Source organism: Lonchura striata, chromosome 7, assembly GCF_050655825.1.
Source record: "Lonchura striata isolate lonStrDom1 chromosome 7, ASM5065582v1, whole genome shotgun sequence".
NCBI classification, from domain to species: Eukaryota; Metazoa; Chordata; class Aves; order Passeriformes; family Estrildidae; genus Lonchura; species Lonchura striata.
Window position 1 is genome coordinate 31994078 of NC_140709.1, and position 24085 is coordinate 32018162.

Here is a 24085-nt window from a genome sequence, read left to right on the forward strand (position 1 = left end):
GCCGGGACGCGCCGGCCCCGCGCCGAGGGGGCGGAGGGGCCGCGCGTTTCCCGCGGCGGGGCGGGAGCGCGGCGCGGTCACTTCCCCCTTCTCGCCGGGACGGGGGCGGCAGGAAGGAGAGGCGGCATCATGTGGTGCCGGGGGCGGGCCCTGGCCGCTCCGGGCCCGGGCCGCCGCGCTCTTCCGCCGGGAGCGGGCGGGGAGCGCCCGGCACGGCCCGGCTCCGGCGGGACTCCGGGCCCGGAGCTGCCCTCGCTCCAAGCATCCCACTGTTCTCTCCGCCCGAGACGAAGGCTGGAGGAAGGTCAAGGAAATTCTTCCTTGTGAAGCCCTGGCACAGGTTGCCCAGAGCAGCTGTGGCTGCCCCATCCCTGCCCGGGTTGGACACGGCTTGGAGCAACCTGGGATAGTAGAAGGTGTCCCTGCCCACGGCAGGGGCTGACATGAGATGGTCTTTAAGGTCCCTTCCAACCCAAACCATTGTATCATCCTATGAAAGAGTGCTAGAAATTTGAAGAGGGGCACACATCCCTGCCTGGCTTTACCAAGTCTGTTTGGTGAAGCCTTTCTGAACAAGTCTTTCAGCAAAGCTGTTAAGCAAGGAGTGAAGGGAGTGCCAGTGTGGAGCCAGCCATGGAGGAAAAAAAAAAATCTCGATTTTCAAACACATAGGCTATTAAATGAAGTAATTTTAAATCCCAGGGTCACAGCACCTCCCCAGCCACAGGAATGCCCAGCAGCAGGTGCAAGGCAGGGAAGAGGGAGCCTGTAAATCCTCCCTGATGGAGGTCCCTGTTACTGTTGCACCCCTGCACTACCCACCTAGGGAAGAACCACGCAGCACAGCTCCAATCTCTTCAGTTGTGGTTTGGAGCTCTTGTATCATCGCTCACTAATAACATTTTAGCACTATCATCCCGACTCAGCCAGCTGCAGGCTGCTGTCAAACCCATCCTAGCCTCGCCCTCCTCAGCCGGTAAGAGAGTTCAACATCTGCTGAGTATAGATAGCAGTGTCTCAGGTAAAACAAAACACAATGAACACCTACAAAGAGCAAAAAATTCATATTAATTTGTACAACATAACAGGACTGGAGTATATTGCCACCAAAAGTCTAAACTTTTTGTTTTCCTCATTGTGAGCATGATAAAAAGGGACAGAACAAACAATGATGTTTCAAGCCTTAAATAAAAGCTAAAAATACCCCATACATATTTACCAAGGGACTGATTTAGTCTAATGGGAATCCCAAAAGAAAAACATTTCTACAATAAGCAGAGGAAAACCCAAAGAATCACCAGCTACTCCTCTGTTCCATTCACTTGTTCTCGCTATTAATTATAATTTCTTTGGGAAGTCACCTTAAAAATTCTATCAAGAAAGGGAGTTCCTATACATAAACTTGATGCTTGTTGCTAATTTTTCTAAGTTTGCTGCCCCCTCAACATATTAAAAAAAACCCACCCAACCAACCAAACTCCACATTACTTTTATTGTTATTTACTGACTTGTCTCAGAGCTTTTATACTACAGACCTGATCAAAGCAAAACTACAGATGAGTTAATAAGTTTCCAAACATTAGTAAATAGGGCAATAAACTAAAGAGTAGTTTATGAGTACTTTGATCAGTAAATCAGTAACTTAGGAAAAGGAGGATTTATTTTCTCTACTTGATTGAATAACCTCACAACGTCACACAAGCAGTGAAGGATAAATTATCTTTAAGACACTAGAATTTTTTTAACCAAATGATAATTTTGGCTTTCTAGGAACTGGATAACCTCACAACATCACACAAGCAGCAAAGGATAAATTACCTTTAAGATATGAGAAATTTTTTTAACCAAATGATCAATTTTGGCTTCTTAGGGACTGGATAATCTCACAACATCACACAAGCAAGCGAAGGGTAAATTATCTTTAAGACACTAGAATTTTTTTAACCAAATGATAATTTTGGCTTCCTGGGAACTGGATAACCTCACAACATCACACAAGCAGTGAAAGATAAATTAAGCTTTAAGATACTAAAAATTTTTTAACCAAATGATCAATTTTGGCATCCTAGGGAGTGTATAACTCCCCAACATCACATAAGCAGCGAAGGATAAATGAAGGATAAATTATCTTTAAGTTATGAGAATTTTTTTAACCAAATGATCAGTTTTGGCTTCCTAAGGACTGTATAACCTCACAACATCACACAAGCAGTGAAGGATAAGATATCTTTAAGACACTACAATTTATTAAACCAATTTTGGCTTCCTAGGGAGTGGCTGCGCAGCGCTCCTTGTTGTCAGAAATCGCAAAGCCAGTCCATAGGAGCAACTCAAGAGTCAGGGGCACTCATCCCTCATCCCAAACGCTTCTCTCCCTTCAAGAGGGTTGTCCTTTCGCAGCTGCTGCGTGTGTTCCGTGCCCCTTTGGGCAGTGCGAGGTGCCCTGCCTCAGCCCCGGGCAGGGCTCCGCTCGCAGGGACTGAGTCACCGGGGCTGCAGGAAGCGGCGGCGCTGCCGCCTGGCCCCAGGTCACAGCACAGGCGGAGTCGAGCAGTCTAGACAGCCCCAGAGCCGAGCCACAGCTCCCCGGATGGCATCACAGCCCCCAGCCTCCTCGTGGGAAAAGCAAATGAAGCGCACAGGCTTGGGATGCGCTTCCAATCAAAGCCAATCTTACTGTAAATGACAGAAAGTGAGTGATTGATTCCGGGGCTTGCATCGAGTTACCCTGCCTGACACAATCCTGTTTATGTAGAGCAGCAAACACCCTTCCAGCGAGGATGTGATTTTCTTTCCTAGTTGGTTCCGTTCTCAGCATGACTAACAAATAGATAAGGAATAGCCAATGAGATCATATTACAGAATGTAAACAAGTTAATTATGTGTTTCTACATTTACTTGTTACCTGTAGCTTTCAGTTCTCAGGCTAAGATATCTGGTGGTGAAAAGACAACAACTAAGAAGTGGGCAGCACTTGGATTGCTTCATAGACACGAAATTTTTCGATTATATTCAAAACAGAATGCAATTATTTAGGAATTGATTGGAGTCTAAAGACTGCAACTCTATCCAACAGACCAAACTCATATTTCTGTTATAAGTTATGGTCTTATTAGCTTTTATTCAGATAACAAGCTATTAATACAGCTGAATAAAACTTTGCAAGATGCAAAGAACTTTTGGTAGGCAGTCTTTTTTGTTTTTTTCTTTGCTATTCCTGAGTGTACAGCCTGTAACAGAGTATTTCAGAATGTTTCTCCTTTGAGTCTCTACCTCATGACAGGAAAGGTAGCAGCAAGGAAATGGACTAAGTGCCACAATTCAGTAGAAACTGCAAATGTGCAAACCACTGTGGTCCTACTTCAAACGGTCAGCAAGAGGTCCTGTCTGTAAGCAATAAAATTCAGCCTCTAAGTGGATTTGGTGCTTTACAGTACCAGCAGAATGAATATCTGGAGCAAAGGATCAGCACTCATTTATTCATCAAGACTATTAGTGTCCCAGAAAAGCCTTCATTGATGTGAGAGTTCTAGTAAGTATTTTGCTCTCATGCCATCCAGACGTTTGAGCTTTTCAAGAGGCTTAGCTGCTCTGAACAGACCTTTTAAGAAGTAACTCAGTTTCTAACAAGGCAGTAGAAACCAAAGTAAAAGATGGACTTTACCTATTAGTTTGCTTTGGTCAGGTTGTGCCTTATTACTTCTATTTTGTTTAATATTATCTTTGATATCCATTGGGAAAAATCAAACATTACATCTGAAAACTGGAAGCATTCAGTGGAGAAACAGGAGGAAACCACTAGAGATGTTTGGGCTTGATTTGCTCTATTGCTCCTATGAGCAATTCACATGAGCCAAATCTCATTTGGCTGTTAGCAAAAGCTGTCCTTAGCCCGGGGCTATGGGGCAATGCTTTCACAACAAGAGTATGGCTGCTACATTTGTTAAACCAGCTCCTAGCACAGAGTCTAAGATCTCTCAGATCAAAAGGAAGTGAGCTGTACCCAGTTCTTGTCTGATTTGCTCAATATTGACAGCTGTATTACTCCACTGTTAGTCAAAGTCTTTCTGCAATAGCCTTTTTGTGTTTTATAGGGTGCTCATTACTCACCAGGCCTTTTTTTAACATTAGGATTTCACAGCACCAAATTCAGGAACAGCACTACTTGATTTACCCAAGGATTCATATTTATTCAGTCTGACAAAGCTGGTCATTATAAATCACATGTGACTCAGTTTTTGCTTCACAAAGCACTTCAGCAGATTACCAAACAAATAGATCCAGATGCTGCTCAGTAACACCCCCAAAGACTTAGATATTTTTAAAAGATACTTTTAGAGAGTACTTTACCCCTAGAAAGAAATTGTGACAGGAAACAATGCAATAAGGGAGAAATCAGGAAAAAAACCCTAAACAACAAGCTCCATCATCCATTATTCTCTGCACAATCTCTCTGAAAACGTTTCCATAATATGATGCATATAGAAGGTGTAAGGGAGACAAAAAGCTAAATACCACCCTGCTCTGTTAAGGAAGAGGGTGTGGGAACACACCAGCCCAGAGGGAAAGGCCTAGGAAGTCACCACACCTACCCCCAGGAGTGGAGGGCAGTGCTCTTGGGTAGTCACAGTGATGGAGCTCCCAGGAGAGAGCCATGGAGACAGGGGGCTCTTGGGTGTCCTGGTGGGAAAGGTCTCAGGAAAGCTTTTTAGAAGGAGATGGAGAGAATTTGCTGATCTAGAGAGTGTGATGGAATTGGCCTTCTGCTCCTAGAGTGGGAAAGGAGATGGCACATTGAAATCAACAGGCTGTGTGCTTGTCTCACATGAAATAAGTGTATTATGCATGAAAGTTCCTGCTTCTCCCATCCCTCTGAAATGTCTGACCTGGACAGCAGCCCACGAGATGGAAAGCTCCAGCTCCCATGTGAGTTACTCCTGCAGTGATTGTTCCTTTACAGGTGAATTCCATTGCACAGAACTGCACCTGGAGCTGCACTTCTTCCTAATCCACCCTTCTGCCTGTATCCAGCAAAGCTTGTAAACACACAATAGTCACAATTAATACTGGAGTGCTAACAGTACACTTGATTAAACAAAGAGTCATCCCTCCTGTTATGAACAACAACAAAAAAAAAAATTAAACTTTTGGGGAATGTTGTTAACAATAACTGGCCTCCTTTTTTTCTTACTTTAAAGTTTTCTTTCTGTCCATAACACCTCCCATCTCTCCATCACTCTCTCCTCCACTTCCTCCTGCCTTTCCTGGAAGGAAGATCCACTGCTTGCTGGATACCATGAATTTTAACTCTACCTTTTTACATTCACAAAGACCCTCCAGAACATGCTGCTTTTATGCAGTTCCCCGAAGGTGAGAAAGAGGTTTATTTATTTTTGCCATCATCTTATTCTTAGTTATATCCTAATCTCCTTCCTAAGAACCTTTCTCTTCTTTTGCCTGCCACTGTTTTCATACTATTTTAAGTACTGTCCTTTCTGCTGAGTCCATTATCCATGGCAAGTGTGCACCCAGGTTTTATTTAGAAAGTGGAAATGCCTATGTCTGGCAGAAAATCTTGTGGAACAGTATTCTGCTGAGATAGAGTAACAAAGCACTTCCCCTCACACAGGCTCTATAAGCACTAGGTCACTTTCTAGTTTATTTCCATTTATGGAAAATTTCCAGATGACAAGAGGCATTTCCTAGGTTTCTTACATTCTTGACTGCTTCTGGTTATACAGAAATACCAGAGACCACTGCTTCCTGTTGTATCCCTGAGATATTGTTATCCCTGTCTTTAGTGCAAATCATCTCCTGTTTAGTACAAATGACAGCTTCTTTTGAATCTTTTCCCCAAACTTTCTAGTTTTTTCTAATTTTTTTCCGTGAACTTTCTAATTTTTTCTACAATGTTTTTCATCATGCATTTTCAAAGGAATCTAACAAGGCTCAGACTCACAGAGCAGTCATGTTGGTTTTTTAATTGTTCATTCCAGGCACATAATGCCACATCTGCCTTGAAGCATCTGTCCTCCAGAGCTCCTGTATTACAGTAATGCTTCCACATTCCTGTTGAAGGATTTGGAACAAAAACAAGTTTAAAACTTTCAAATTCCCTGGGAAAGGAATAATTCTTCAGGCTGCTCTGTGTTTAGTAACAAGCTCTGACTTTAAACATGTTGAAGACTTAGATAACAAAATAAGAACAGGATGCAGAGCAAGTAGGATTGAAAGACAGGGAGGAATAGAGTTCCTTTCTATCCAATACTCTGAATATTCTTTTACTCAAATACAAAAGCACTATAAGATGGTAATAACATGAACTGACACTGAGAGGGATATTTCCTTCCCCTTGCCTCTCAATAAGCATTTCAAGTGTTTGAGCCCAGGCATTCTCCATGTTGATATGCCAGCTCAGCCACCAGCTCCAGCCTCCTGCCTTCAGGAGACACCTTACCATCCTACAGAATGTCCCAAACTTCCTCCCCCATCCCTAAGCAGAAGTGCCCCTTTCTCCCCAGAGAACCCCAACTCCCACTCACCTTGAAGCCATGATATTTTGATCCACTGTGGCCAAGTAATACTGTCCTCTCTGGCATTAATATTAAACCAAAGCACGTCCTTATCTATAAAACATGGTATATTGGTGACCATGCCATTGTTGAGTAACATAACAAAAACTTCCCTCGAGGAATAAAACTAAACATAGACCAAGACATAATCAGACCTTTATCCACTCTAAAAGAGGGTTTTGGCCAGGGCAGTGAGGGGTGGGGGTGTTTGGTTTGTTTTCAATTTTGTACTATTTTCTTCTAAGCCATCAGCCTGCCATTGCCAGGGGTCACTCCAGTAGAGTCCCAGCTGGGCACTGCTGGTGAAAGAACTATTTTTGCATCTAGCAAACAGAAGTTAATGCTGACAAGTTATCAGTGGTGGAAACGACAGACACTTCCATGCCCTGAATAAAGAGCACATTTAAGCTTTTCCCTCTTGGGGGAAGATTCCTCATTCCACTTGTCCTGGCTGCCCATACAAACAAATAATGGGCACTTATTCATGTATAGCAACTGCTGTGCAGAACTGGAACTTGGTATTTCTGTGTGGAAGGCACTGTGTGGGTACTGCCACGTACAGAAAACAGACTTCTATTGACAAGAAAATGACTGAAGAGCTTGTGGTGTAGGGCTGATAGTGCTGACAAAGTGCAGCTTTGCCACGTCCCAGGAGCTTATTCAAGGAAATAGTTCACAACAGTGAAACCTTTACAGTTTATGGTTTCCTCTAATTTTGACTTTAGTCTGTCAGACATTTGAAGAAATAGTTTTTGCTCTATTCCTTCTGACTAGCTTTCCTAATCCTCCTTACCTCCATTTGATAAACAAACCCCTGAAGTGTTTGGAAGCACACCTTAGGTAGGCACCCTGCTGAAGATACCAGGCCTGTGCAGGGGGCTCACAGGGAGAAGGCAGCAGCTGCCTGCACCAGGACTGCTGAGCTAGCTGATATGGATTAGAGAGGTCAGTCAGAAGAGCCTCCTTTCCCCTGTGTTTATACTCAGCAGAGGGAGAAGACAGCAAGAGAAAGTGATAAAGAATGAAGATTAAAGGTTTCTCACCTAGAAACTTGGCTATTACCTGATTTTCAGGAGGCATTAAGTTGCAACTATGGAATTTTTGAAGTGGAAGTCAATTTTTTTCTGAAGCAGTCTACTGCTTCTAAATGAAAGAACTAAACTACCTGTCATGTCAGAGATCACTAAGATAGATAGACGACAGTGCTTGAGAGCTGGCAATGGATTTGTATTACTGTGCTGAGACCAAACTACCACACCCTCTTTGATCCCATCTCTGCCTGCCTTGTGCTCAGAGCACAGGAAGGAAAACCAAGGGAACGAAACAGAAGTGGAGATCGAACACAAATCGGACAAAAATTCTCCTAGAAGAGCAATCCTGTCAAAATATACTGTAGGGGCCTGAGAAATACAAGTTACAAGCTGATTTCCTGCAAGAGATGTGCTACATTCATATTATGTGCTGATACACAGTTTCATTCAAGCATAGGCCCAAGGATGCAGCCTCCATAGAATACATTTCCCTGATGATACATTGAAAGAACATTGTTTTGCCTCGGGGACCTTCTATAGTAATTTGCTCATCTCTTTCCTTCAGGATTGCTTCTGCTTTTTTCCTTTTCTAAAGGAAAGCTGTGATGCTTTCTTTGCCATGGTTTCTTTCTTCCATTTAGGAGTCTGTCTCATTTCTGAAGTAAACTCAGGGACTGCTTCTAAGTTTTAACCCAGCCTTGCTCAAATTTAGGTCCAAACGTATTACAACACTACATTTTCAACCACAAATGTAAGATAAAGAGATTACCTCCAAGGTCTCTTTCCCTAAACACAGACAAAATGTTGCTGCTGCTATTTTATGATTGAAAGAACTGATTATTTTTGGCATTCATTCCAATAATGTGCAATGAAGGAGCCTATTGTGGTCACATATTAGGGCTCTAACATCATAAATGAATAAAACATCTTGGCCTTATTGCTAACACCAGCAACAGCTGCTCTCTGTAAAAAGACAGAGCATCCATTGAAAGGAAGAAGTAAGTGTGACAGGCAAAGCCAAGGTCACTTCTAAGCCTGCAATACCATCGTGGGGGAAAAAGAAAAGGGTCACGTGCACATATCACAGTAAAAGCACTTAACTTGATCACAGCTCCAAAAAATACACCTGGTACCTCACCAGAAGCAAAGACTTCATTCAAATGCTTCATTCATGAAGCGTTTGCTTCACAAAAGATTCTGCTTATTAGGGGCCCATTTATAGCAAAAAAGCAAGTATGTAATGAGAAAGCTTTTAATTTAGAAACAAAACCTGCTTCTAGCACTGAAGTACATCAAGATATTGAGTTCTTCACAAGTGAAATACATCAGCTTCCCTTTTTACACCCCCTTTCTCTATTTGGCTTTAAGTCAAAGCAAAGCACAGGATGTGACTTCCTGAAAGAACCCAAGCTAGCAGGAGTCATGCTCCAAACAAGATGTAGTAGAGGTGTGGAACTCCTGAGTTTCCAGAAGCTGGTTAGAAAGTCGAGGGATTCAAGGGGGAAAGAGGGAATGTACTCTGAAAAGAAAGGCCCCACAGGCTCCATCTAGCAGAGGAAATGTTCCAGATCAGGAATTGTTGTAAGCTCCATGAGAGAAGTGCACTTGAGCAGTGCACAGGCCTGTCCTTCTCCCACCTTTTTGTTCCTCAGGTGTCTCATTTTGGGAGTGTTATAAACAGTCCTTTGGTCTGATGAAGTGCAGCTGCTGTTACATGGGTTTTTGCAGCTTCTCTGGCCTTCCCACATCTCATTTTTCCAATTCTGTTCCAATTCATATTCATTCCAGTTCTTATTCAGGGGATATTTTTTCCTGAGACACTTCAGGTGAATATGTATGTGATGCTGGCATATGAGAAACAATTCCTTCCTCTCAGCTTAGGGTTGTAATAATTTCACTGTGAGGAAAACAAAGACCCAACCTTGAAGGATTTTTAGTTTACTTGCTTAAACACTCTGCAATTTCAGTAAGTTATTACAAAACAGCACATGGAACAGGAATAACAAATGATGTCTATGAAACCTCCAAGTATGCTATTTGCAAAATATATAAGCTTACCAAAATTAAGTCTGCATTACTTACTATATTCAGGTAATTTTTAAAAGGGGCATTAGCATTGCAAAAGAATTAGAATTCAGCATTCAGAACACAGCTTTTTGACAGCTGTTATTCCACATCCAACTAAACTGTGAAAGAAAACATGAATAAAAACATACTGATTTGAATTTGTACATTCTTTCCGTAACCAACACACTAAACAATCTATTATGAAAATACTGAATTGCCAAGTTAATACCACTGCTTGGTCCAAAGTTTTATCAATAATAAAACCTCCTCTTGATAAAAAACAGTGGGGGAGCACCTTCCATTAAGAAATGGCAACACTTCTATTACAAACAACTCATAGATAATGCAATATTTAAGGTCAGTCTTGACAGTTTTTTGCAGGCCTTAGTGAAGAGTGCTCATTACAAAAACCAGGAGGGAGCTGTGAGCAACAAAGCAATGGCAAACATAAAATTTAATCACACAGGCTTTAAAGAACTGCCAGAACTTCAAAGAATTTAAAGCTAGCCAGTTTCAGCAGTTCATGCAGTTTGTGTGACTGAAATGGGATTTTAATACACACCAAAATTGAAAACCAGCCAATACTCTACTCCCACAACAGCAAATGGCAGGAAGCAAAGGCATGGGTTTACTGCAGTACCTTTAACTGGTTTTTGTCCCCCCACATGTCCAGTACCAAAGGTTCTTTCAAGGCAGTGCTATCTCAAGACTTGCTCAGGCCACAGCTGCATTTCTTACCAAGTGCTCATGGGAGTTAGGAGAACACAGGGTGATAGAAACACTGGTCCAGGCTGCAAGGGATAGAAACCAAGTTTATCGCAGAGGTGTTTCTTACCTGGCTGATGATGCTTTACAGCCTGAACTGAGCCGGCCTGCTGTTTTACCAGTGAAATACTGTACTTTTGACCCCTACAGACTGGTAGTCACTGAAATGAAGATACCATTATTTTTCCATTGAGATTATATCTCATTCTTGAAGAAGTGACTCATTGACTTTTATCACAGTAATTTCAGGAAATGTGCATCAGTAAGAACTTAGTGACATCACATCCAAGTGAACTCCCTTCTATACCACTGCTCATTTCCTGAACATTAATAATTCATCTAGCCCAAGCAATGCCTTGGCATTCATTTGCAACTGAACATTTATTGACTGAAACCCCATTAGCTACAAATCCAAGGTTCTTTAAATGAGAAGATGAACTTTTAGCAGCCCCTATGAAAGCAGAAGGAACATGTAGCAGCATAGGGTTCCCCACCCTCAGAAGTCTGAATGCTCCCGTGACAAAGGGCTCCTGAAGAGCAGTCACCCTGCTTTCATGGTGGGAAATCTGGGCAGAGGAAGCTCAGCCAGGAGCTGTGCCAGAGTAAGTGGAGAGGAAAAAAGAGTGAAAACCAAACAGGGACAGCCAGCTATTATTTCCTGCCCATGTGAAGTCATCTGTCAACAGCAAATGCTCAGGAAAATCAGATTTTCTTCAGCTAGCTTACAGATGTTCAGGGGATTTCAGTGCTAGGCAGGGTGAGTGTCCAAATGTTTAAATGACATCTGTACAAAGGAGCTGTGCATCATAACCATCCTTTTAGACCCAAAAGGGCACATAGGCACTCTCTGCCTATCCATCAGGGTTTTATTAGCTGAAATTAATGAGTCACCCTGACATTTCTCCACTGTAAAACACAAGTAACATGAACAGAATGTTGGCAAAGGTTTTAGCTATTTACATCAGTAAAACAGGTAAGTATTATCAAAATGAGTATTATATACAATAAACCAATCCCTAAGACACAAAACATAGAAAGCCATTTTCTTCCTTGATAATGATTAAATTACTTTTATTCCCATTTAAAATATACAACTTTGAAAATTTATGCAACATACATTCAAATGAATTGCATTCTTAAGTGTCCTGATAGCCAGGCATTCTATTGCTGGCCAGTATAATACATAATCCATCAACTCTGTTTATTTATGGCCACAGGAGAAAAATCTGCATAAATAAATCTTTATATCTGATAGTGCAGCTTTTCCTTAAACACTTACATTTAGAAGTCACTTTCAGTAGGCCTCTTTCTCCCAAGCACTGCTTCTTGTTCCTACAGGAAAAAATTAATTCCACAAAGATCCCAAAAAAGGCCAAAAATTCTAAGTCTGCTATTTTAGAAATAGCATTCAAGATACAAGAGTCAATTCAGCAGTGCCAGAAATAACCAGTAAAGCTAATATTACCATCCAAAAGCAATTTGGGAAAGCTCTCTAACAATGCCATAACTCTTACTGGTCTGGAAGTAGAGATTTAAGAGCTTTAGAAAAATCGATATACAAAGGGTATCATCAGTACAGCAGGACTGTGGCAGACACCACAGGGAGTATGGCAAGGAGGAGCAGCCCCCTGGAAAAGCACCACTGCTGAGAAATCTTTGTGGCAGACACTCAATGCACTGGAAAAGAACACAATGACTTGGATCAAGTGCAGTCTGCAGGGTCCAGCACCTGAGGGAACTTACCCCTGTACAACTTCCTGTTATCTAGAGGACACCAAAGGGATGACAGACATGTTTTGGGCTGTAACATCCCTGTTCTGCAGAGCCTGAGGTCTTCACTAATCTACAAAAGACAGTGGGGAGAGAATGAGACTGGAATAGCAGTCAGTGATGTATAGCAGGTATTACATCAGTTAATGGGTGGGCAGGGGATAAGAACAGCAAGGGAGAAAAGCTGGCTGCTGAATTTTACACTGCGTCAAGAGCAGACAAAAAAACCTATAATGGCAGCTAGCCCAAATTTAACTGAAGCCAACATCATCACTTCTGTATCAAGACTGCAGAGAAAAACATCTACCACTCCATCAGAAAATTCAGTTCTTAACAGTTTGGTATGATATCCTAACTTAGCAGAGAAAAATCAACACAGATATTTTCAAGTTGGTAATTTTTATTTACAGATTTATTGGCAAAAGATGGTGGGAAAGTTTAAAACATTTTAAACAGAGGGCACCGTACTGGTATTGTATGAAATATCAGTTCACAATCTTCAGTATCCAGCTGATCAAATAAAGCTAATCAACACTTAAAGAAGCATAATCTGCATCAGCTCCATTAGAGTACCATGCCTAAAAACCACTTCAGGCAGTTTCTAAATCAACACAATCACTAATAAAAATGAGGTTTTGGTGAAGAATGTATACTTGTATTTTTGTACTGTACCTGATGTCAAATTGCCCACTTGCATACTGGCAAAGCAGTTACACTTCCTACTCTCAGATGGAAGTTTTAATCTCACTGTCTGCAAATTCAGTTGTCAGGTAATTCTGAACTACTCTGAACGTTTTACTGTGAGCTTAGCCAAGACTGGAGTAGATGAGATTGAAGGAAAACATTCCTGCTTTATCACGTGCCCACCATATTCAGCTGCATAACCATAAACATCTTGTTTAAGAATTCTATTCAAAAAGGAGAAAAAAATGTAGTCAGTTTTCACATAGGTTTAATGCCTCACTGGAGCTTTTTAGTTCATTCTTCTAAATCAAGAGTGTTTAGTTCTTCTTCTAGTTCATCCAAGTCCTCTCCAGTAAAGAGATTTTCATCAACTGGAACTGCATCAATGACTCCATTTTCCAAGTCCCCATCTCCATCATTATCTTCCTCTAAATCATTTTCCTCGCTGTTGTTTATATCACCACCAGAAGCTTCACTTAATTTATTATCTGAAAATAAACATAATTCTCAGGCATTTCAGTGTCACAAGCTTCTTAATCACCAATTGAATCCACAATCCTACTAAACATGCTTTCAAATTTTGAAACTATCAAGAAGCTACTTATTTGAAATTCACACAGACTTATATTGGCCAAAATGCATGTACCTGGTTAATATGCAAGGCTGGATAATCAACTATGAAAACAAGTTGGAAAAAATAACAACTTACCATCTTTTTCTACTGAAGTGTATGTGCTGAATCGCTCTGGACTAGCCACTGTAATACCAGTCTCCTCTACTGCCTTGGGGACATACAGGTTCAGATCTACATCATTTATGCACACAGGGTCTTCCATCTGGAAAATTAACCAAGACGCTCTGCATGAATTACATTTCCACAAAAATCCTCACTTATGCAGGATTTCTACAACATTTGTCACCTTAAACAGGACCTTCTGATAAAATATACTCTGTGGCAGTATTAACAACCAAGCTTATTACTTTCATTGTAAGGGCTTTCAAGCTGACATTTTTCAAACTTGAATGCAATTAAAATATTCCCTGATTTAATCCTGTTTCCTTTACCTCATCATCATCTCCTGCTCCTTGAACATAATGGGTGTCATCTGCTTCTTCATCATCTGCATCAACCAACTCTGGCCGGAACTCAAATACCTCACGTCCGCTGATCTATTCACAGCAAAAGAAACCTTCAGTTATCATTTCATGGAATTTACACTGCCTACAAAAACCCAGAAGCAAACAAACCACAAAAAAGGAAACTAAAATGACATACAATAATAAGCAAAACTATTTCAGGCCAGCTACCTCTTCACAAAACTTTTAGTTGCTCTTCTTACAATTAAGAATTGGACGGTAAAACTTACCACCAATGCTTTGCCAGCTTTAAAATCTGCTTTCCTCCTCTCCATATCTTGCTCAGCCTTATCAATTTTTTCTTGTCTTTTTCTTCTCTTCCATGCAATAAAACACTCTAGAGTAATTTTGGTAACATTTGGTCCTAAGGCAGCACGCTGTCCAGAAAAGAGGCTGATTAATGCTAGAAACTCTTTCCAAAGGCTGTAACAAATTGCATATTTAATTACTCTTTTTTAGAAACTAATTGAAAACATTTCTTTCCAAGTCCCTCTTGACTCTTACACTTAAGATGTATGTTAAACATGCATCACCTTCTTAACATTTGACTCAACATGGGATTTTCTAGTTAGTGAGATGAGTTAGCATGAAAATTTATAGGAAAAGTGGAGGAGGAAATAAAGACAAGAGCTCAGCTCTGCTCAAGTGACACTGCCAAGCAATGGGGACAGAAAGTAGCAGAGCAGCAACACCTTCAGGAGGCCTTGTGCTCTTGGTGTTGCTGCCTCATTAGAGAGTTAAGCAGACACTGAGCTGGGGATGAGAAAAGCCACAGAAGCAGTTGTAATGGATAAATGAGAAACAGCAGTTAAGAAATGGAAGCCTCCTAAAAAAGGGGTAAGCAACAGCTGCACTAAGTATGGAGCTATAATTAATCCTATTCAGTAAATAATAGTTTCTGAACAAAAACATGAAACAATGCTATGCATCCTTTGCCCCAGCTTATACAGCTCTAAAAACATCTAATAGTTTCTTATTATAAATTAGTAAACTTTTTATGCATCTCTTCGGAGTAATACAAGCAGCTACCACCAAAAGATAGCTGTCTAACAACTTTACCTCTTTTTCTATGAGATCTTCTAAGGAAATTTCATCTTGCTTTTCTTCCTTCTTTTTGTCTTTCTTTAGTACAAAGCCTGGAGGGAGGGCATGGCGATACATACAGTTGTCTCCTCCACCTGGACAGACCCAGAACCATCCATATTTGTTGTTCTCAATAGCATCAAGGAAGTATTTGCAGACCTGTATAAAACCAGTGGTTGTTAGCACTGTGTCCTCTTTCCATCCCCAGCATTTTACATCCTTTGTCAGAAATTCAGTAAGTCCAACACAGCTGTGCTCAGAACAGAAGGAACACGTGAATTACATTGCTACTAAAAATAGTAGGCAGAGTAGTGCAACCGAGTATCTAAAACTCATGTAGTCAACAGCTTTTGCTTCCTCAATATGATTCCAATTAAAAAAAGACAAGATGACAGAAGACCTGGCAACTCTGCACTTCTGTAAAACCAGCAGCACATCTCTTTCTGCTCACCAACATTGGTGCAGTTTTAAACAACACAAATTGCATCTGTCTCCCATGTTGTCAAACCTTCCAGCTCTGGATCCTGAGGTAAATATGCCATCCTAGGATCTTTAACAAGCAATTCATAGTTTATATTTAGCCACAGCAATGTTTTAACTTTTGCAAATTTAGGCTGTACCAGCGGACTATTTAATTACTTGGTATTGAAAATTAGGTGAAACAGTCCCAAAGAATGAAAAAGGCATTAACCCATCATACCATTTAGTGAAGAACTAAAAAATATTGTTGAACTTAAGAGTCCAGGAATTACAAATTACTCTCAATTCATAAATTAGGTGAAAATTCAAAAGTTTATAATGCTTGTATGTCACCCAGTACATAGATAAGTCAGTAAGAATCACAGTCACTGCAATTTCACTAATCACAATATTTGGATTTTCTATGCAATTAGAATGTGTTTGATATACTGCTGAAACCTTGGGCATTTCTATAAAGCACTCCACCTACTATCCATTTGTAACAAACATGACAAAACTTTTTATGGACTGAAAAGTGCTGTTGGGTCGTGTTTTTCTTTGTGGTTTTGGTTTTTTAATTTTTAAAGATATTACAATAAATACTATCGGGCCAGCCATCTACTCAGAATACTATTATTATTATGATATTCCATTCTAAATTTTTACATAATGATAAACACATCTAATGCCAGACTGCACTGTACTTAATCCCTTCTAGTACAGCTCAATTAAAAAAAAAAAAAAAAATAATAGCAGACGTACTATTTGGGTTTTGGGTTTTTTCTTTTCCGCCTCACCATGCTTCTTGTTCACCACTTCTTCCAGCTTCTTCTCATCCCAGTTGTCCATTGTATCTAGAAAATAACAACAGATGGTGTCCCAGAGAATTCCAAATACTGAACATTGCCAGCCAGCTGGTTTTCTGTCCAGCAACAGTTTTAATATCCAATTGTTACATTTTAAGTAGCTTATACTAGGGAAAATAAATTTAGGTTCTTAAAATATTGTTTGCAAACTCTTCCATATCACTCAAAGGACAATTACCTCAAAAGCCCTAGAAATTTTAATTTTGAAATGTATAAAGTGTATTTCAGTTAAAACAAGACAACTGAACAAAAGAGAAGGTTGGAGGGTAACATCCAGAAATACAATTAATTTAACTTGAGGCTTGAAAGATGTAACACCAAATTATCTGTGTTAAAGTTGAAAGAAACTTCCACCTAAAGAAGCAAATCACCAATAACAACATTAGCAGTCAATCTGTGGGATCCCATCACATACATTTAGGATGACAGAGGCTAAAATTCAAATAAAGACTGAGACTAAGGAAATGTGAAAAAACCAAGTTCTATAAAATTTTGAATCCCTGCCGAATAAAAGTAAAATCCAGAGTATTTTGCCAACAAGTCATCTGGGGAGAGAAAGTCACAGAAAAAATTCCCAAGTACCCCTAAATGTAGAACGGTGCACATTTGGCCAAACACTACTAGCAGCTCTGGAAAGCAACTCTGGCTGCTCATTGCACTTCCTCTTTTCCTTTCTACAGAGCTTAAGAGGGAAACAGCAACTGCAAGAAAGGTCAAATATTTCTCAACTTGCAACCTGCACCACAGAATACATGACACTGCCATAGTCACTGCGCTTCAAGATCATAACCACAATACAGAAGACACTCAAAATTCCAGTTTCAGAATCAGAATAGCTTAGCAATAACTTTCCACAACTATTATACCTTTTTCAAGGTCTTCATCTCTTGCATCAATGTAGACACTTCGTTTTTCACACTTCCTTTCCAATGACAAATCATGAGAAAACTTGCACTTGTCTCCTTTAGTGCATTGGCCTTGCTTGAAGAAAGCACAAACTACAGATTTTGGGTCAGCACCTGAGTGAAGGAAGTTTTTATATTTCAATACTGTTTTTAAGCAAGAGCTATATATTAGCAATTCTGAGACTATCAAGGATAAGTAGAGAATGAAAATATGTTTTGAAGATAAAATATTTAAAGTGTTCATGGTAAGTACATAATTCATGTTCTGAACTTGCCAAATTTACTTTTACTGCATGGTATTTACATTAAGTATCAGAGCTGCCACTAAACTCTTTAAAGAAATAAATATGGTGTGCCTGAGCAAATTATTCATTTGTGTATAACAATACATCAGAAATGATTCTGTGCAACTTCTTCTCTAAACAAGAAGCTATTCTTGCCCCCAGTACGGAGTAAAGCATCTTCTGGATGCCAGCCTTTTCCTAACAGATCAAAACCACACTATAATAAATTACAGTAATTCAACCCACACTCACTCAAACCACTTTTCTCCGTTAAAAATAGAAAGAAAATGGCTGATTAGAGACCCCAAAATAAGTAACTGTTGTTCTAACATGAACTACACAATCACCCTAACTACAGTTTAAGTAAAAGTTATCCTACTAAAGAATCATTTGACCATTAGAAGGTCATTAGCAATGAAAGAAGCAGGTCTAAGTGTATTTATGAGACATGACTAAATCAGAAATACTTCAGTATTAAGTTCTCATGGAAGATTTTAGACTTGAGGTTTTCACATGATGCTTCACTTCTGGTTTGACTGAAAGTGATTTCAGTATGTATAGCAACACCTGTTTAGAATGTAACCTAAAAATCTGCGTAATGCAAGTTTTCTGAAATAACTCAAAAACTGCTTGATTTAGAGAAAACTTATACAGAAAGCTGCAGTTCACAAACAGAAAAGTGTCTTTTGTTGCTGATCAGTGCCACAGTGAGTAAATATCAGGTTTGCTTTAAGTATACAAAAAATCATAGCTCTTTTGTTAAAAATTATTGCACATAAGCTCCAGAAGATAGGTGAGTAAAAACTTGGTAACATCACAAAATTTGTTTGTTCAATAACCAATCTCAAGAGAGACCAGTAAGAGGAAAGTATTTACTGTTCTGATTTGAGTACAAGTCTTCTGTTAAGACAACAGTTATGATCTTATATTCTTTCTTTGGATTTTCACACTTCCCTGGGGAGAACAAGCTGTTTTAAAGAAATACCATCACACATAAAAAAATCATTCCACACATCCAGAAGCATCTGATGAATCAGAACACAGCCACGTATCTTCAGCTGTGCTGACAACATCAATGTAGCTTTTGCTATTCTAATGATCTACTGACCCCAGAGGACTTCCCAAAACAATGTCAAGTCATGACTGACAAAATATTTGGCATACTAGATGGAGGAGGAAATAGTTACATCTATTTCATTAAAATAACTGGTGTTTTTGAAGGGTTATTATACCTTAAAGTAGCTCTATGAATAAGAAAACATAAATTAAGAGAAATCAATTAGTCATACCTTTGCTAATTTTCTGTGCAGCAACTACAGGCTTGAAGAGCTCATTTAATTCTTGTAATTCCTTTTTCTTATCTTCTTTCTTTAATTTCTTCTCACTTTCTGATTGAGCAACCTGTAAACATAAAAGTAGAATGCCAGGACTCACTTCACACAAACTGTACGTTAAAGCAGCCAATCATTCCAAATCAGTTTGCAAGGGCAGGAATGATGTGATGCCTGCAAGGCTCACAATTGCTGCTCTTGTGTGTGCAGCTGGTGCCCTTTACTGGCACTGACCTGTCCCACAGGAGGGACAGCAAAATATTTAGAAAATAATTCTGCCAGCGAGGAGAGGTGCTGGCAGGTACCTGTAGTGTCACAGTGACCCCTACTGCACCTTTACAGGAAGGAAAGCCAACGAGAGGCATTCAAACTTCTTTTGCAGTGCAACTCCTTCTAAATCTGCAGGAAAAAAGCCTCTCTTTAGTCCCCTACATGCTGCTTTGCTCTTTCTTCTGATCTATACAACAGGTAGAAATTCCAGGAAATCTGTCCATAGAAGTTGGAAGTGCTTTTAGAACATTATTTCAGCTTGGATATGAATGTTTCATTGCTTAACTAAGGACCAAAGACAGGAAAACAAGCCCATCCAGGGAAGAAAAACTGCATGTATAAAGAAAAAAAAAATCCCGACCCTTTTTTGGGTATGCCAGAGCAGGTGTGTGTCTATACCAAAGTGGGATGAAAGCACATAAAAGAGGACATGGGAGAAATATTCTTAGATCAAATATGCAAGTAGGTTTTAGCAAGGTGGGGATCCATCTCTTTTTCAAATAACAAATGGCAGGATAAGAGGAAATAGTCTCAAGTTACCCCAGACAATGTTTAGATGAGATTTTAGGAAACATTTTATCACTGAAAGGGTGGGTCAAGCATTAGTGTACTCACCATCCCTGTAAGTGTTCCAAATGTGCAGATAGGGCACTTGGGAACATGGTTTAGTGGTGAACAGGTAGTGCTGGGTTAATGGCTGGACTGAATCATCTTAGAGGTCTCCTCTACCATGAAGGTTTCTGTGTTTATTTGACTCTGGTCCTTATGGAATCCATTGAGACTAACACCACAAGTATGTGGGTACTATGTTCTAAAATACAATGTGATATTAAAAAAGTACCTTTGTTCTTATGGTGAATTTGGCAAAAATACACCAAATTGTTTTAAAAAGGAATTAGCAGCTTGGCTAGTTTTCCTACTAAAAGTTCACAAATGCTATTTTAAATAACACACAGATCCACATATGTCAGCTACAGAAAATTGTACTTTAAGATGGCTTTTGTTTCTCTTCAGAGCTCTAAAAGCTTGAAAATGAACAAACCAACAAAAAACAAACAAAATCTCCCAAAATCAAAGAAGTAAAACAACAAAGCAAAAAAGGAGCAAAAAAAAAAACAAAAAACCAAAAACAACAGAAAACCAAAAATACCCAATACCAACACTAAAACTCTGACAGCATTTCTATTTTAATCTCATGACATGAGAAAAATTGCTTTTAAAAGCTCTTTCTCAGGGACAATCCTAACTGAAAGCTATTTTATAAGGTAAGAGAGGTATAATCAGGTTTAAAAATTTGGTCTTGACATCCAACACTTGGTAGCTACCAGCATTTGAGAAATGACACTATTTTAGGCTGGCTATTTTACATATTGGTATCTCTATACATGTCACAGATCAAGGCATTTCATACACAAGTTTAACAACTGTTTGAAAAGCACCAATGTTTTTGAAGTGACATCAAGGAATATTTCCTACAACAAAAAAAAAACCAAAACAACCCTATTAGATGTAATGACCCAAATACCAACTTTATTTTCAAGTTGGGCTTTCCATGTTAGCTAATCCTTGTTATGCAAGAAATGTATCATGACATCATGAATTGAGCTAATGTACATGTTATTATTTTACAGGCTTATTCATAGGACAGAAAGCTGGGTAAGTATGTAACAGCAGCTTTCCTAGCACTGTAGGAATAAGAAAGCTGGACTATTTCCATGAAATCCATGCTTTCTGACTGAGTATAATGTAAACATTGCATCTCGTTTTATTTCATCATACAGAAGAGCCAAGTTTCACACAGCAGCTCAAAACTTCAGGTTTTTTGACCAAAAAGTTCACCAAATAGATGGAGACTTGACAGACTTGTGTCCGCTTAAAATTGTAATAAATACTTCTGTAAGTAGAAGAATGAGAACATATAGGTTTATACTTTTATCTACTTTCAACTCCAGTTTTAGTAACAACTATTGTTAATTTTAATTGCTCGCTATTTTTCAAATAAGGTGGGAAAGATAAAATAGAGAAAGAAGGTGCAACTGTACTTTGCTGACAGTCAGTATCTACTATTTCATTTCAAGCATACCTTAAACTGAATTATGCTACTATCAGAATACTGTGGAGACAAACACTCACCCTGACTAGTTGAATCTGGATGGGATGCAGTTCTTTTCTCACAACAAAAGCCAACCAAACAACAAACAAATCCAACAAACCCCCACACTCTGTACCACCTTTACACAGGTACATAACTACAGCTAGATAACTGTCAGCTAGGTCTGAGCCAGTCCTGAGGCAAGGAACAGCTCAACTGCCTTCTCCTTCAGTACCTGACCATCTGTACAGGGAGTGAAGGATATTTGACAATGCAGTGGGAAACATTCCAAAATAAATGCTTACCTGACGTGGATTCTGCTGACCAAACTTAACCTGGTGAGTCACAGCCTTGATAAACTTCTGCTGCTTTGCACCTTTTTTATTCTTTAGGCCAAATGTTTTGTCCTAAATCAAGACATAAACACAGCCATATTAATTAAAAAAAAACCCCAAACCATCAAAACAACAGAAACCCCACCCTTGCCACTCCTCTCAGGCTTTCAGTAAAACACAGATTAATTCCTCAAGCAACACAGGCTATACAGGAAACAGTATGGACAAAATTTAGACTCCTTAAATCATCTTCAGAAGTGGCTTTTCACCAGAACCTCCTGAATGTGGCCTTGTGTGAGCTATTGTTTTTATCAGCAGAGCTCCTTGTGCCTGCTATCAGTGTGAGAGTGCAAGCACAGCATGCTCAGGCCTCTCAAGGCAACAGGACAAGATGTTTTTGGAGACTACCCAAGGAACAGCTGAGTAAAACAGGACAAATGATTAGCCATAACTACTACTGGTTTCTCTTCCATCTACCTGAAATCACTCATTGCTTCTATCCTCAACTATTCAGATAGGCATCTATACAACACCACTTTTCTATTACCACATGTGACATACTGCTTTTTATTTTCAAGTATTGGAAGCTTCTTCTTTTCCAACTCTACTAAATTTGAAGTGAAGTCTTTAGCTACATCAGGTCTGGACAGGCATCTCTACTTCCTAAAATCCACTGCTTGAAGTTCCTGTTTACTACCTAAACCAATTCTTCCTCTGTATCTTCAGCTTTACTGTTAAGGAGAAGTTTCTATACCAAATCCAAGAAAAATTTCACAAAAAAAAACACCCCAAAAAAACAGCTAACTTTCACATCAGTAGCTGAGGCAGACATTATTTTATGTAACTGAAATATCTTCCTTAAAAACTTATCCATGCCTTTGATTTGATACCAACATTTTCTTCTTTGGAAGAAAAAGTAACAGATGTTCATCCAGTGAAAATATCAGTGCAAATCTGGTTTTGGAATCCAAAAGTATATTATAAATTAATTACATAATAAACAGGTCCAAGTATGCAGACTCATGCTGTTTTCACTTACAACAAGCTCCCTAGGAACAACAGCTTCTCTGTCATTTGGTATTAACCGGAGAAGTCAAAACAATGAGTTGGAAAAGAAAATTTATCATTTACACACTTGATTTCCACTGTAAGTACAGCACGTGTATTTGATTTATATAAAAATCTATTGCTAACAATTAATGCCAGTTTTTCACATTTCAGCTACATTTCTTCGTAATAAAAAGAATATTTTTTTTTTTTTCCTGAGGCAGCTACATTCAGCAAAAACCTCAGGAACTCCAACATCAGGAGAACACAAGACCAACTGCTCTAACCTGACTTTTCCAAAAACCACAGGAAATTCTGAGCTAAATGAGAGTCTGTATTTATAACTAATTTTAACCTGTGAAAAACATAACATTTATATATGAAAATCTATTGCTAACAATTAATGCCAGTTTTTCACATTTCAGCTACATTTCTTTGTAGCAAAAAGCAGAATTTTTTCCGAGGCAGCTACACTAAGCAAGAACCTCAGGAACTCCACTGTCATGAGAACACAAGCCCAAATGCTCTAACCTTACCTTTCCAAAAACACAGAAACAACAACCCACAACCTCAGATTTAAAGGAATACTCATTACACGGGTATTTCACCTGAGCAGCACCCTTCATGCCAATAATTCAAGCAACTATTTAAATTACTGTAACTACTCTGCTTGTACTCTCAACATAAAGTCACACACAGAGCATAGACAAACACACACGCCCCTCTAACAGGTTTTGTTTTTCAATCTGGTCACACGAGTCAAACTGTAGCAGAACCCACCGCAAAGCTGAGGGAGGAAGCAAGGAATCACTAAGGTGGGAAGCGATCTCTGGAGACCATCTGGTCCTACCCCCAAAAGCACAAAGCTACAGCGCAGCCAGCCGGGTGTACTCTGGGCGTACGCGGACACGAGAAAGGGCGAGGGGAAAAGACAGCTCAGCAGTGCTGTCACAGCGCCTTCAGGCCCGGCACAGCTCGGCCGCAGCCGGGTCCCGGCAGCGCCCAGGAGCCCCCCGGGAGCAGAGCGGCTCCGGCTCCGCGGTCCTTCCCTCGGCCGCTCCGCCGGGAACGCGCGGGCAGCGGCAGGGCCCGGCCAGAGGCCGCGCCGGGAGAGCGGCGGCCTGGGCCTCCTCACCTCGATGATCTTCTCCTTCTTCTTCTGGTCGGCCTTCTTGCTGCCCCCCGCCGGCTGCTGCTGCTTCTTGGGGGGCATGGCGGGGCGCGGGGGCGGCTCGGGGCCGGGCCGGGTCGGGCCGGGAGCGCTCGGGCCGCGCCGCCGCCGCGGGGGAGGCGCAGTGGCTCCCGCGGGGCACGACGGGAACGCGCCCGCCCGATCCACCAATCGCCTGCCGGCCGGCGGCGCGCGCCGCGGGACCTCGCCAGGGGG

General features: G+C 40.3%; 1 protein-coding gene across 1 annotated transcript; it reads right to left on the minus strand.

The window, feature by feature from the left end:
- Positions 1-12587: 12587 nt before the first annotated feature.
- Positions 12588-23987, minus strand: ZC3H15 (zinc finger CCCH-type containing 15). Its single transcript, XM_021547514.3, has 10 exons — positions 23834-23987; positions 21622-21723; positions 18913-19024; positions 17301-17453; positions 16331-16422; positions 15086-15268; positions 14257-14403; positions 13955-14059; positions 13599-13725; positions 12588-13377 (listed from the first exon to the last, which is right to left on the minus strand). Exons 1-10 carry the CDS (start codon positions 23909-23911, stop codon positions 13184-13186), a joined length of 1293 nt encoding a protein of 430 aa, XP_021403189.1. The 5' UTR covers positions 23912-23987; the 3' UTR covers positions 12588-13183.
- Between the last annotated feature and the right edge of the window lie 98 nt (positions 23988-24085).